Source organism: Dendrobates tinctorius, unplaced genomic scaffold, assembly GCF_039654945.1.
Source record: "Dendrobates tinctorius isolate UK_male_01 unplaced genomic scaffold, ASM3965494v1 ptg000097l, whole genome shotgun sequence".
Taxonomy (NCBI): Eukaryota; Metazoa; Chordata; class Amphibia; order Anura; family Dendrobatidae; genus Dendrobates; species Dendrobates tinctorius.
The window spans coordinates 8,969,980-8,983,977 of record NW_027361765.1 but is presented as its reverse complement, the minus strand read 5'-3'; the positions used below and the strand labels follow the sequence as shown (position 1 = coordinate 8,983,977).

General features: G+C 34.5%; 1 protein-coding gene across 2 annotated transcripts; it reads left to right on the top strand.

The window, feature by feature from the left end:
- Positions 1-7,288: 7,288 nt before the first annotated feature.
- On the top strand, positions 7,289-10,028 carry FOXB1 (forkhead box B1). Of its 2 annotated transcripts, none has more exons than XM_073586882.1 (2): positions 7,289-7,614; positions 7,828-10,028. In XM_073586882.1, exon 2 carries the CDS (start codon positions 7,850-7,852, stop codon positions 8,816-8,818), a length of 969 nt encoding a protein of 322 aa, XP_073442983.1. In that variant the 5' UTR covers positions 7,289-7,614; positions 7,828-7,849; the 3' UTR covers positions 8,819-10,028. The 2 variants fall into 2 exon arrangements, with proteins under 2 accessions (XP_073442983.1, XP_073442982.1); XM_073586881.1 differs by having other exon boundaries at positions 7,795-10,028.
- Positions 10,029-13,998: the final 3,970 nt, after the last annotated feature.

The window sequence follows — 13,998 nt, the reverse complement described above, 5'->3', positions numbered from 1 at the left end:
CTACAACCAGATGTAGCTGTAGGACACACTACAGCGTGAGCTGCACTCACACACAGAGACCTGTCAGACAGCCGTGAACAGTGCAGATAAGTGGGCACTAGCACTGAAAGGCTGCAGAAAGGCTGCGCTGTCTACTAATATAGTGTTTGCAACCAACGTATATGGATACGGATGGATGCACACTAATAGGAGAATAAAAAATGAGCTGCAATAAAAGAAAAATATGTGTGAAGCAGTGACGCACGCTGAGCGGCCTACAACCAGATGTAGCTGCAGGACACACTACTCAGCGTGAGCTGCACTCACACACAGAGACCTCTCAGACAGCCGTGAACAGTGCAGCAAACTGGGCACTAGCACTGAAAGGCTGCAGAGAGTAGAATAGAGTAACAAGAAAGTGGTTTGATATTTGAACAATCAGATTCTGATGTTTTTGAATTTGTTGAGGAATACCTGCGAATGTACAGCAAAATTGACAGATGTGATTTATATTATCAATGCTTCCCTGGTCACCTGGCCAGTCTCTGTTTCCCGACCTCAAGTGATGATGAGTTGTGCAGACATATGAGCACTACAATAGTCACACACTAGCATTGTCATCGCTAGTATCGAAAAAAACAGAGATGAGTTTGGTTATCAGAGATGTTTGAGAATGGGAATGGCAGAAGATTGGTAAGATAAATGTACTGCTTTTTTAAATCCAACTTGTTAAAATCTCCTAATTCTTGAAGATTCTTGGTCATATTTTTTGCAGAAATATCTACATCAAATATAACCTATGTGGACCTGGCGTACTACTACTATAGAGCTTTAACTGTAAGGTGGTCTTGGGTTTGTTATTCCTCTAGAACTTTATATGTCAAATTTGTTCTATGACCAAGAATATTTTTATAGGGGTTTTCCAACTAAATAAGTTTATTGCCTATCTACAGGATATGTGACATTTATATAATTGTTGATAGTCTGACTACTTGGTTCCCAACTGGTTTTGCTAGTGAACTGAGCTAATGTCCATGTATGGATACCACTCCATCCACTTCTTCAGTTGATGATGGAGATAGCTATTTCCATCAGTCACAAAGAAATGAATGGGGTGGTGGTCAACCATGCACACTCCCGCTCCATTTATATGGGATTTTTGGAACCCTTTCTCAGAATCAATGAGGGTCGCAGCATTCGAATCTCCAACATTCATACATTTATCTGTTCTGTGCATAGGTGTTATCTTGATCGTGAGAATGTCCATTTAATGTCATTCATTTTTCCATTACTAAAATTATATAGCTATATATATATAATGTATAATTTTGCAACAATATCAAAGAATAATAAATTTCAATTATCACCAACAAGTGCTACTAAATAAAAATTTAAAATAAAAATTTGTGGAAGGAATACAGATCTTTGTAAGAATTACACTTACCAGTGCAGTTACATTCAGTGAAAGGTACAGAATCATCTTCTCATTCTGTGTTGATAAACAATATTCCATCAAAATCTCAATAATGATTTCTCATTTATATTTCAAAATGGAATACATGGGTGGACATGCAAGAACTTGCCAACAGTCAAGGTAATGACAAGTAACTAACAATATTTCAACATGTAAATGGCAGAAATATAAAATACAAAATACAATAAACAATAGCATGTTAGATTCACAATGGCACAAACCCTAAGAAGTAAAATAGTACAGTTTAGAACAAAAAAAACTATACAAAGACGTACATATAAATTCAGAATATAATAAATAATTAGTGCATATTGTATACAAAAATGTACCGTATGTTGTATCCAAGAACTCACTCCCAATAAAAGAACACAATCTTCCATGTATGCATGTACCAAACGAATGTTTGTCTATTCTTAGAAAAATACTACATTTACAAAATCTTTCCGTTTACGTTAATCTGCTATATTTACCTGCTACAAGTGCATTTCCAGAAATTTGCAGCATGGAAGAATCACTGGTCATTGCCGGGACATAGAGATTATGTTAAGCAGCAAAGCCCCATTTAAATGAAAGTAGCTTCTCACAGCAATGTGGTATATTTGTTAAATAGTGTTCGGCAACAAAGGGTTTGGTCCATGCTCTTAGTTCCCATAGGCAGAGAAATCACTTTGGTAAACTCAAAAACCTTCAAGTACAACAAAAGAAGCCAGTCCCCAAACCCAATTCTATCAGCTCCCTTTTCAGTGTCAATAAGTAAACAGAGGGGGCACAAGTAAGTTCATCAAATATAATCTAGGACTTAACTGGAAATGCATGGGGGATACTTTCAAGTTTTCAAGTTGAAAAATCTGGTTTGGATCTGTGTATTGTCTGAAGCCTAGGAGACCCTAAGAAGCTGCTTAACATCTCCCCAATTCTATATTGTAAATATTAACATGTGTTTGAAAAGGAAGGCCGGTCTAGCTTAGTTTCAGCTGGCGTTAAAGGATAGATCCTGGGTGCACAATATGCTCACACCTGCATTGAAAACCTACAGAATGAAAACCAATATTGTGTTAGCCACTTTTCTGCCCCTCTCGCTTGGCCATCTGAACAGGCTGCATGCTACTGAAGCCAATTGTGGATTTATTGAAGGGAAATTAGCATAAATTATTACCAAACCTGTAAACGTGTGGGGTCCTGCTTTTGGGGAAAACAGGAGTCTATTGCAGTCCTTTCAAGCAGAAAGCTGAGCTTTACACATCATGATAGAAAGTCTGAATAGCTTTGGTTTGAAGAAGATTCCCATTTGCTTTGCACAACGATATAATTGACTTATGTGTATTTTATTCTATTTTCCCCACAACAGTTGGATCTTCTCATTTAAATGAGTCTCGAGAAAGCCTCTTTTTTTATTTGCGTCGCATTTCTTTACAAAGAGATAAGTTCACTTTTAAAAGACACCCAGTACACACATTTCACATCCCATTCATTCCATTATTGAGAGCAATGAGTTGCCCTGAAATGGGATTCTCAATGCATGCCCAGGCTTATATAATTAAAAGAACGAAGTGAAAAGCACAATATATAGCTGTTTGATAATATTATTCTAAATAAATAACACATTCAGTCAATACAATATTATACTCTCATTCTTGTTACATTTAATTCAGAAGATTTTGTGTAATTATTCCATATTACATACTGAACGTTTTAAAAAATGTTCCTTCTTGTATAATTACAATTTCCATATACCTTAATACTGTAAACTCACACCTGCTGCAGACATGAAAGGAGCGATCGCTTACCTTATATTTAAATTTGATACACAATTTATTTCTCTGCTTGTGTGTCCAAAAAAAAGTTCATTTTAAAGAGATAATTAAAATGAGTAATTTATTAGTTAAAATGCTTAAAAAAGATGGAGATATTAAAAATGCAAAACAATGCAATTTCTGCTTGATTTCTTCTCTTTTATTTTTTTTTTAGAAATAAACCATATAAATAGTAATACAAAAATGAGACATAAAAAATAGCTAGGAAAAGTCAATAAATTAAATTATCATCTTAAATTACCTTAATTTACTGTGATATTATTAGCAATATAAATACATTGAAACATTCAATTAAACAGTCCCAGATGAAAAGTGATTGCAATTCTATGGTGAGTTAATTTATTTTAATCCCTTAGTCCTATGATCTCCTTTTATCCATACACATGATAGTTACATTTCTGTGTATGTAATGCATTAACCCATTTCTTCCAAAGCGTCTGCAATGCCATTATGTACACGTCCATGGAATATCATTAGTTAATACCGTAAAGAGGAATTAATATATTTAAAAACACAGGCTAGGCTTTCCGTAAATGAATTCTTTTTTTTTCCTGAATTTAGAAGGTCATATTGTGTTAGTGCTCAAGTGCTTCAGTTAATATTGGGAAACGTGATTCTGCATTTCAAGTAAGTAATCTGAATCCCAGCAGCTATTTCAATATTAATGAAATTGTTTAATCTCCTAAATTCATCGTGTTTAAGTAACGATTTGGTGATTTATTGGTCAGCAAGGAAAACCGTCATTAATGTTTTGCTTGTCCCAACATATCTTTCGTTGAGCTACATCTAATTGTACAAAGCCCTCTGGGCTTAAAGATACCACATTAGAGGAGTCATTTACACCCTGCAAAGACAATGAAAAGTTGCAAAGGAAAAGGTAAAAAAATAAAATGAGAATAATGATTGATGATAATAATACAGTCATATAACCTAGTGGCAACAGTCATGTTCCCAGGTAACTAGCGAGGCAATGATTGATGACATTGTGGTACTGACATTTATTCCAATGATTATTACTTATGTTCAACACTGGTTTAAAACTTCTCAAAAAGTAGAAAAACAGCAATAAAAAGTCTAGAAAAACCCTTTAAGTAGATCTTTTGTCCTGCAAAGGTAGTAGCAATAAAGTGAAGCACCACAGTTACTGATGTACTAAATAATAATTCTTAACGCTACACTTTACAAATTACATTATGTATATTATTGAGTTACAATGTGATTCTTAGGCAAGTAAAAAAACATAATTCTTTATATTTCAAACTTAATAGGCTTTTTTTGTTTTTATTTCACATTTGTGTTTAAAGGATGTTATAGTATAGTGTTATAATTTAGGAATGACCCCACCAACGTTCTCATCTCATTGAACGCATTTATGATTTTACTTTCAATAATTTACATATTTTGTCCGTTTTTATCGTCGTGTTAACAATACTTTTTTTTTACTATCCATAAATAATTCTTCTAATTTACTAAATTAGAACACATAGATAAATGGATGAAGAAAAAAAAAGATGTATTTATCTATTCTCTCTTTATTTTTTGTTAGATACTGGACTCCCATAATTAATATCCACATTGAGATGCAAATAAGTATATGCTTTGATCATGCTTTTGGATAGATTGCTTGATAAGTTAAACATTCAAGACATTTGCCTTAACAGATTATTAAATAACAAAAATGAAACGTGCAAATTATTTAGAGTCAAGTTTGACATTTTTACACTCCATAATGCATATTTTCTACATCCAAAGCAAAATGATAAAGTGTTATCTATCAGCTTACATAGGACTGCAGGTAAACCCAACACATCATCTATACTCGTGCAATGTTAATATTTTAAAGAGTTAAAAAGCAAATTTATACTATTTAATAATAATAATAATAATAATAATAATAATCATTATTTTTATTATTATTATTATTAGTGAGCAATAGCCATTGTTTTTCATCATTTTGTTGTGGCCACAAACGAAACGATTTTCTTTGCAAACATGCAACTAATGAAAATCACTTGTTGACAATATTCAATGCATTTATGGTATTAATATGAATAGTAATAATCACGTCAAGTCCTTTGCCTTTTTACCACACTTGGTTTTACATTTTGGCTAATGACAGTTTTTGTCTTGTGTATTTTGAGATCGTGGTATTGCTACTACTATATTACTAGGAGGCATACACCAATGATTGACATGGAGTAATCAATCAAATACTTAAAAAATGCAGTTAAATTTGAGAAGAAAATATTATGCTTTTTAGGGACAATTTAAAAGTGAATTTATTGTTGACCAATCTGAACAAATGGGTATCTTTTACTTATTTTGACACAATAATGATTATCTCTATTCGGTATTTTAAAGCAAACAACTTCTTTCAACAGGAATAGCCAGAATTGCAAGAATCTTGTGATTAATATCATGGCAGTCACCCTTTCTGTCTCCGAGAAGCAGCAGATTCACAGAGTGTCGTTCTGTAAGGAGAGGGAGGGTTAAACGAGAAAGCAGCGGAGATGAAGTGGAGACAATGATGAATTCTGCTAATACACATGCACAAGCGGACGTTTATACACACGTTGCGTTTACGGTTAGATAATTGTTTGAAGACTTACCGTTCTGTGCAGGCAATTGTTTTATGAAGATCTAGGTATATACATTGTATTCAGTACATTAAATACTTTTATTCTTAAAGTTCCCATCTCATATCTACTTAATATGAATTATGCTGGGAAACTAGCCTAACACTACCTCCTTGCTTTGTATTAGCGATGACATTAACACGCCTGTTGTTGTGGAGCTGTAATGTGTGTCTTACAGCCTCACATCTGGCCGCTTAGCAGCTGCTTAGTTTACAGTGTTGTTATGTGCTTGAATGATTAGGGATTATCAGTGACACCCCTTGGGATTTAGAACAAGATAGCAGAGGAATCAAATCAATTGCTCTGCCACCCCTTGGAGACTCCCTTTTTATGGATCAATCTGGTGTTATAGCTTGCGTTACATCAGAATACCATGCTATTAATCAAGATATTGATCTTTTGGAATTAGGCACTAATTTCACATTAATGCGTCTGCTAAGCGTCTACCTCAGTTTACATACATTGGGTTAACACACAGTTGTTGGACATGACATTTGAATTAACTAGTTAAAAGAAGAGTGAAATAAAATTATTCTACATAGCTAAAGTATGGCAATAATGTAAATCTACTTACAAACTTTTCCAAAAGTTTATTTAGCCAAAGTATTGATTTCTACATTAATGTTTAATAATTTTCAGCATTCAAATTACACCGTTAGGTATTCTTCAAATATAAATGTAGTTTGCAAAAAATAATTTCAATTTCATTATTAAGGAAAATACAACATGTAATGCAAATGACAGTATTAATAACAAGATAATATTTACACGTGAATGTCTCGCACTTCCAAAGGATGCATTTGTTATCTATAATAACACAAATGCCACATCTAGAAAAAAAATTAAAAAGAAAAAAGTAATGTGAAGTAAACCTCAGTGAATTAGTTGAACTGGCCTGAGAACAGGTGCCCTCCCTCTTGTTAAAAAAAGTAAAAGCACTGTCTTAAGTTAGCTAACAATACAAATCAGATAACAATATAGAACAAACAAAATACCACAGCCAAGCAATTTCCATGTCAAACATCCCACTGCTCAGTAGCTCCATTTGTAAGTGTGAATTGCAGGCTAAGCTCCCTGCAATGCACACAGGAAGGTTGGTGCATACCTTCACACACACTGTTACTGGGTACCATCACACTTCAATTCCGGTTGCTGAGCCTTTTCACCCCTTGCCTTGTCTTCAAATGGAAATGATTTCTATTGGCCCAAGGTGTCCATGTAAATAGGTGTAAATGAAACCAGATTATTCCTTTCTCTCCCCCACGCCCCCTCCTCTTTACTCTCCCTCTCCTCTGCTCCCTCCCTCCTCCTCCCAAGGCGATTGTCATATGATAGCAAAGAAGTGGCACATTAATGAAGCGCCTCTACAGGGGTCTTTTCTGTTCATGTCACCACATAAAACTATCAGATGGTTTGAGGAAGGACATGGACACAACTACTTAGCTTATCTCCCACCCAGCTAAGGAGAAATACTAAGGAGAAATACTTTCTCTGCTCCCTTTCAACTGCTGCTTAGAAAAGAAGCTTATTCCTGATGCTAAGGAGAGGATAACAGTTTATCCAAGAAGGGTCCAGGCTGGCTAAGAATTGAATTAAGACCTGAAATACTAGAAAGTGCTAGTTCTTGTGGATTTTGTTTTCGGACAAGAAGAAATCTCTTCGTTGCTACTTTCCGGATGCAGAGAGTCAAGTTGTAACAAGAAAGTTGAAGGTATGATAGTAATTTTATACTTGCTCTGTTCATTATAACCCAAGAAAAGGGATATAAAGGTTTACTTAACTAAACATTATATATGGAATATGTGCAGAAGTTATTACTGTTAGCTAACTATAGTAATTTCAATTTGGTACATGATAATTTACATATGTACTTGTGATTTTGTCTTAAAAGCTGACTTGGTCACCTCTCCTCAATTACCTATAGATTACCTGTGACCATATTGAAGATGCCTCGACCTGGAAGAAACACATACAGTGATCAAAAACCCCCTTACTCATATATTTCATTGACGGCCATGGCTATCCAAAGCTCACAGGAGAAGATGCTACCCCTGAGTGAAATCTACAAATTCATCATGGACAGATTTCCTTACTACAGGGAGAACACTCAAAGATGGCAGAACTCCCTAAGACATAACTTGTCCTTCAATGACTGCTTCATCAAGATCCCGAGGAGACCAGATCAGCCCGGCAAGGGAAGCTTCTGGGCACTTCATCCAAGTTGTGGTGATATGTTTGAAAATGGTAGTTTCCTGAGGCGTAGGAAAAGGTTCAAGGTAATGAAATCGGATCATCTTGCCCCTACTAAGCCATCAGATGCAGCACAGTACTTACAGCAACAAGCAAAGCTTAGGCTTAGTGCTTTGGCTGCCTCTGGTACCCATTTGCCACAGATGTCAACATATAACCTGGGGGTCTCACAGACATCAAGCTTTAAACATCCCTTCGCTATTGAGAATATAATCGCCAGAGAATATAAAATGCCAGGAGGACTTGCCTTTTCCACAATGCCACCAATGTCAGCTGCTTATCCTCTTCACAACCAATTGACTACAGTTGGCAGCCCCATTGGCACTGGTTGGCATCACATGTACAGTTCCAGCATGATAGACACTACCACACCTATATCAATGGCTAACAGTGATTACAGTGTGAGTGCTTATGGAGTGCCTATCAAGCCACTTTGTCATGGAGGACAGACTTTGCCTGCTATCCCAGTTCCTATTAAACCTACACCAGCAGCTATGCCAACACTTCCAGCACTCCCAACACATATCCCAGCTATTTTGTCAAACTCTTCTCCATCATTGAGCCCAACATCTCCCCAAACAGCAACCAGCCAAAGTAGCCCTGCAACACCGAGTGACACTCTCACCAGCCCACCCACCGCCCTACTTTCTGTGGCTGTGCACTAACTTCAAGGGCTGTGCAACTCAAATCATTTCTCCAAAGTTTACTCACTTTACTTTTTTTCCTGTCAAAGCAAAAGACTAATTCCGGCAAGGAGGTTAACATTGTTTGTGAACTTTGTTAGTTGTTCATCTAATGTGATATTTTGCATTCTTGTTCATGACTTCACACACTTGAAAACTTTTTTTTCTGCATAAAAATGCCATTCTCAAAGACACTTTTGCACATCTTATAATCAATGTACTTCAAAATGGAAGGGTAGGCAATTTCAGGTAATAGATTTTAAGAGTACATATCTATATTAGCTCCCCCCAAAACATAGGAAAAAACAGGAAAAAAGGCACATACATTTACAGCAATTCATGGAATGGTTAGAGGATGTCTATAATATTAGCAATATGCATTGCGGTATTATCCAATATTCTTTACTTAGAGACACATTGAATAGTTACTTTGGTCAGATTTAACATCACGACATAATTTGCTTACATTTGCAAGGTAGAAACAAATAGATGTATGTGCACGACTATATAAGTTGCTAATTAGTTTCAACCTTAATACTAACACTGAAAGTGAGCATAATATATTTAACCTTTTATCCCGATAAGAGAAATATGTTTACACGTACACTGCCCTAATGTACATATAGAGCATAGAAAGCAAACAATTCACTGTACTTGTTGGCTGTCAATTCTTAGTATTATTTTCAAGGCACTGGAAAACGATCAGTTAATATCACTGAACTGAAAATTGCTTATCTATTTATTTTTAAGGTTAGGGGTCATATCCTTAGTTAGGTTGGAAACACAGTTTTTTTTTTTTGGGGGGAGCCCTCTCATAAACTTCATAAAATTATTGTAAATGTTTGTGAATATGAATGAATATAAAATGCGTTTAATGCACTTTTATTTGACCCACTTGTAGTTTTGATTTAGGCAATTTGCTAAAAAAATATATATTTTTGAAAAACAAAAATCCCACAAATGTACTGTTGCTGTGTACGGTGAATTTAAGTTAGTTCCAAATGATCCTACCATCACCTGAGCTGTAAAGAAATGGCCACTCAGTCTCCTTGTTGTACAGAAGGCATGGCATTTGCTTATTGATGTTATTATTCACAGCATGTGTGTTTGTCAGGCTACAAAAATAAGTGTCGCCGTTAAATTATGAACCTAGTCGTCCAAATAATATTTTCTCATTAAAATGTTAATTCAACATGATGGTCTGCCTTTTTGTATTAGTTTATTTATGTATAGTATTAAGTTGAATTCTGTTTATTTTCCTTTTATATGTGTATGTGTGATCGTGGCTATGTGCGGTCCTTTATCGGTGAGGTCCTTTATTAGTATTTTTATCTAGTTTGTGTTTAAGTGGCCACAAGTTGTAGACTTTTTCAGCTTAATTAAATCAAACATAGAGTGCTACTGAACCCAAAATATTTGCGTATTTAATAGCTTTATTGACAATTAAACAGGACGAAGGACATATCTTAACAAGTATGCCTGCTTATACAGCAGCGTATAGACTATTTCATGATTACAAAATGTAAAGGGTTGTGGTTTAGGTGACATACTTGGGACAGTCAGAGAATATTATATGGCTATAAATTATACATATTTGTATAAATTTGTCATTCAGTTATATAAACCTGAAGCAGAGAGTGTGGTGCAAACGATAAATTTAATTAAAATGAAGAATAGGGCCAAAAATTATATATTTATAGTGGAGGAACCAAATAATAAAGTTACATTACTATGTAAAAATGAAATCACTATTTCTCCTGAAATAAGTATGGTACTGTATCATGAGGCAAATGAGAATTAGTTTACTTTTTGGTTTTCTTCGCTATGTTCCTGTTGACAGAATAAATAAATGCTATATTGAATAAATACTACAAAATCATGCAAATGATAAAAATTGGCTATAAAACCATTAGGGTCCTAAGACTATAAATTATCACGCTCATCAATTCTAAGAAAATTGACTGTCATGATATAGTGAGCAGTAGGATGTTTGTCATCTTAAAGTGGCACCTGCAGCCCCCTGCAGACTACAAGGTTTCAACATAACTTATTTTAATTGATTTTGGTACATTTCTAAAGTTAATTTTTACTATTATTTTAATAATATTTTGAAACATTTTGGAGATTTCTTAAAAGACGTTAGGGCTTTTACGCCAAGTTTGTCTAAGCCCCATTGAGAACATGCTTGGCGTACTGCATTGTGAGAATAAGTGAAAACGTGAAAAAAATCGGTAACAAAACTGTTGTTCTGAGTAAAAGGACTTTCATTTCAAGCTTATCAACAAGTAAGTAGGATGACGGCTGAATGAATCAACAGCTTTGTTTTTTTTTAATCCTCATCAGTGGCTCTCGGCCAAAGTCAATAAACACTTTTAGGGACGGCGGGGAAAAAAAAAATCCAAACCTGGCATGAGATAATTAACGAAAATAACAGAATAATTGTAACTTTCAAAAAGTTACCTTTGTAATATTATTTATTTTAAGGTAACTTGTTAGAAACATTTAGCGTTTGCATGGAAGCAGTTTAACCACTTGATGGCATGAGAAGCGTGAATAGGCCTCATAATGCAATAATAAATCAAACAGCGAAAATAAAAAAAGAAAAATCCCAAAACACCCCATGTCAGTCTTTTCTGAGTCCATTATTTGTTTTCACCCAACTAACAACAAATTACCTAATTAATATGTTTCAATTACAGCATGGAAAAGAGACCCTCAGGACCTCCTGCAGTGCCCCTACAATAGGCTCAGACCTCACTATAGGAATTCACACTAACTTCACATCTGTTTCTTTATATCCAACTTTGGATTTGGAAAACCTTCTTAAATTCTGCTGAAAACATTGGCAAGGTTATATAAAATATGTCCCCGTACCAAGAGTAGATAGCACATTAGAAAATCTGGGCTTTATTTCCAAGTTAGAAAGTGAAATCCTATTGAAGTGCATTAAACAAATATATTAGAATTCTGTCACTTTACGCAATTGAGTAGATCAAATAAAAGGTCCAGGCCACTTCATTCACATCAATAGAAAACCTAAAGAATGGCAAACCTAGACTGGGCCACCGATGTAGATTTAGCTTTTTTTCCCCCTCTTAGAGACAAAAAGACTGAATTCCCACAAACACATTACTGACTGGTGCACTAGGAAACCAGCACAGGAACCCCATTGGAATTTAAATTCATGTTATCTCGCCTCCTTTTAGGATTTGTTTGCACTACAGTGCTAGTTATATCGGCATCCTCTGTTAAAAAAGATTTTACAGGCACCAATTGCCCCACAAACCAGTCACATTTTCCAGAAACAATAAAATCTCTGCTATGTTCACTTTCACATTGTGCTGGAGGTAGGATGGTTTCTAAAAGAAAAAGGTTTTATCTGTTTTACATGCCAGTATATTAGGTTTATGTAAAATGTGTACTAGTGTTTGGTTATATAGACTAAAGATGAGGGTTGTAGCTGTAAAATGAAATTCCTTAATTCAGAATGCTATATTTATAAAATAAAATGTATCTATCTATCTATCTATCCCATATCTATCTATCTATCTATCTATCCCATATCTATCTATCTATCTATCTATCTATCTATCTATCTATCTATCTATCTATCTATCTATCCCATTTCTATCTACCTATCTATCTCATATCTATCTATCTATCTATCCCATATCTATCTATCTATCTCTCTATCTATCTATCTATCTATCTATCTATCTATCTATCTATCTATCCCATATATATCTATCTACCTATCTATCTCATATATATCTATCTACCTATCTATCTATCCCATATCTACCTATCTATGTCATATCTATCTATCTATCTATCTATCTATTCCATAGCTATCTATCTATCTATTCCATAGCTATCTATCTATCTATCTATCTATCTATCTATCTATCTATCTATCTATCTATCTATCTATCTATCTATCTATTCCATCTATCTATCTATCTATCTATCTATCTATCTATCTATCTATCCCATATTTCTCTCTAGATCTTTCTATCTAACCCATTTATCATATATTACATTTAATCACACTAGCTGATGTTAGAAAAAAAAGGTCATTTTGAATAGTATTGTAATAAACATATTTATTGCGTTGTATTTTTCTGCAGGGATCAATGTAAATTATTACAGTCGCTGTAAATTGAAGAGTAATGCTTTCCACACTTAGTATACTACTATACTGAGTTTCTACATTCACGCAGTTCAACTGCATTATTTTGTACATATATTATTCTTTTATTACCTTTGTTAACTATTCACCTTTAATGTAGTGTTCATATAATGTTTTCATTGTATCAAGGCTACTTTGTCAACAACAATATAACAGGGTATAGCATTCATTCTCTTAATATGACATCATTTGGAACAATATGTAATTGGGGTGACAACAGTTGAGTATGCCTCTAGTTAGAATGTGCGACTTTTTCAATTTTTGATTTTGACCTTATCCCTGTGAAGCTTGACAGGAGATATAAAGTCATTATGTGCACCTTACGGTATATCTCAGAAAAGTAATCACCGCTATAGAACTAATAATTTACTAGATACATACAAGCACACTGAGAAATGAAAAAGGACAACTGATCTTTTAGACAACAGAAAACATGGACAAAAACACAATATTTTCCTAATGTGCAATAGGATTATTGTATTATTGGGTTATTTGACAGTGGAACTGCCTGAAATGCTTTTCCTCTTATATATAGATGTGAAAACCATCAGATTGTATGAAGTGGCTGCTTTGTGGCTTCATGGCATACTCCTTAGACTCTTAAGACAGTGTCTGCTTTGTGGCTTCATGGCATACTCCTTAGACTCTTAAGACAGTGTTTTTCAATGCAGCATAAGATATAATAAATATACATTCTACTACTAGACCTATTATCAAGCACACATTACTTAACAAGTAGTTACTGTTAATTAATTAATATAATCTACAACTTGAAGCAACAGATTAGACCTGCTACTGATCCCCTTTATAATGCTTGGTAGTCTGGCAGTATACTGCAGCACCAGTAACATATGCTAAAGTCGGAGGTCTATGGTGGCTAAAAGATTGATTGCTCTCAGTAGGAGAAAGAAAATAAAAATCTTGTCATTATGATACCATTTAATGGCAAAACTAAAATAAGTGATGTTACAAA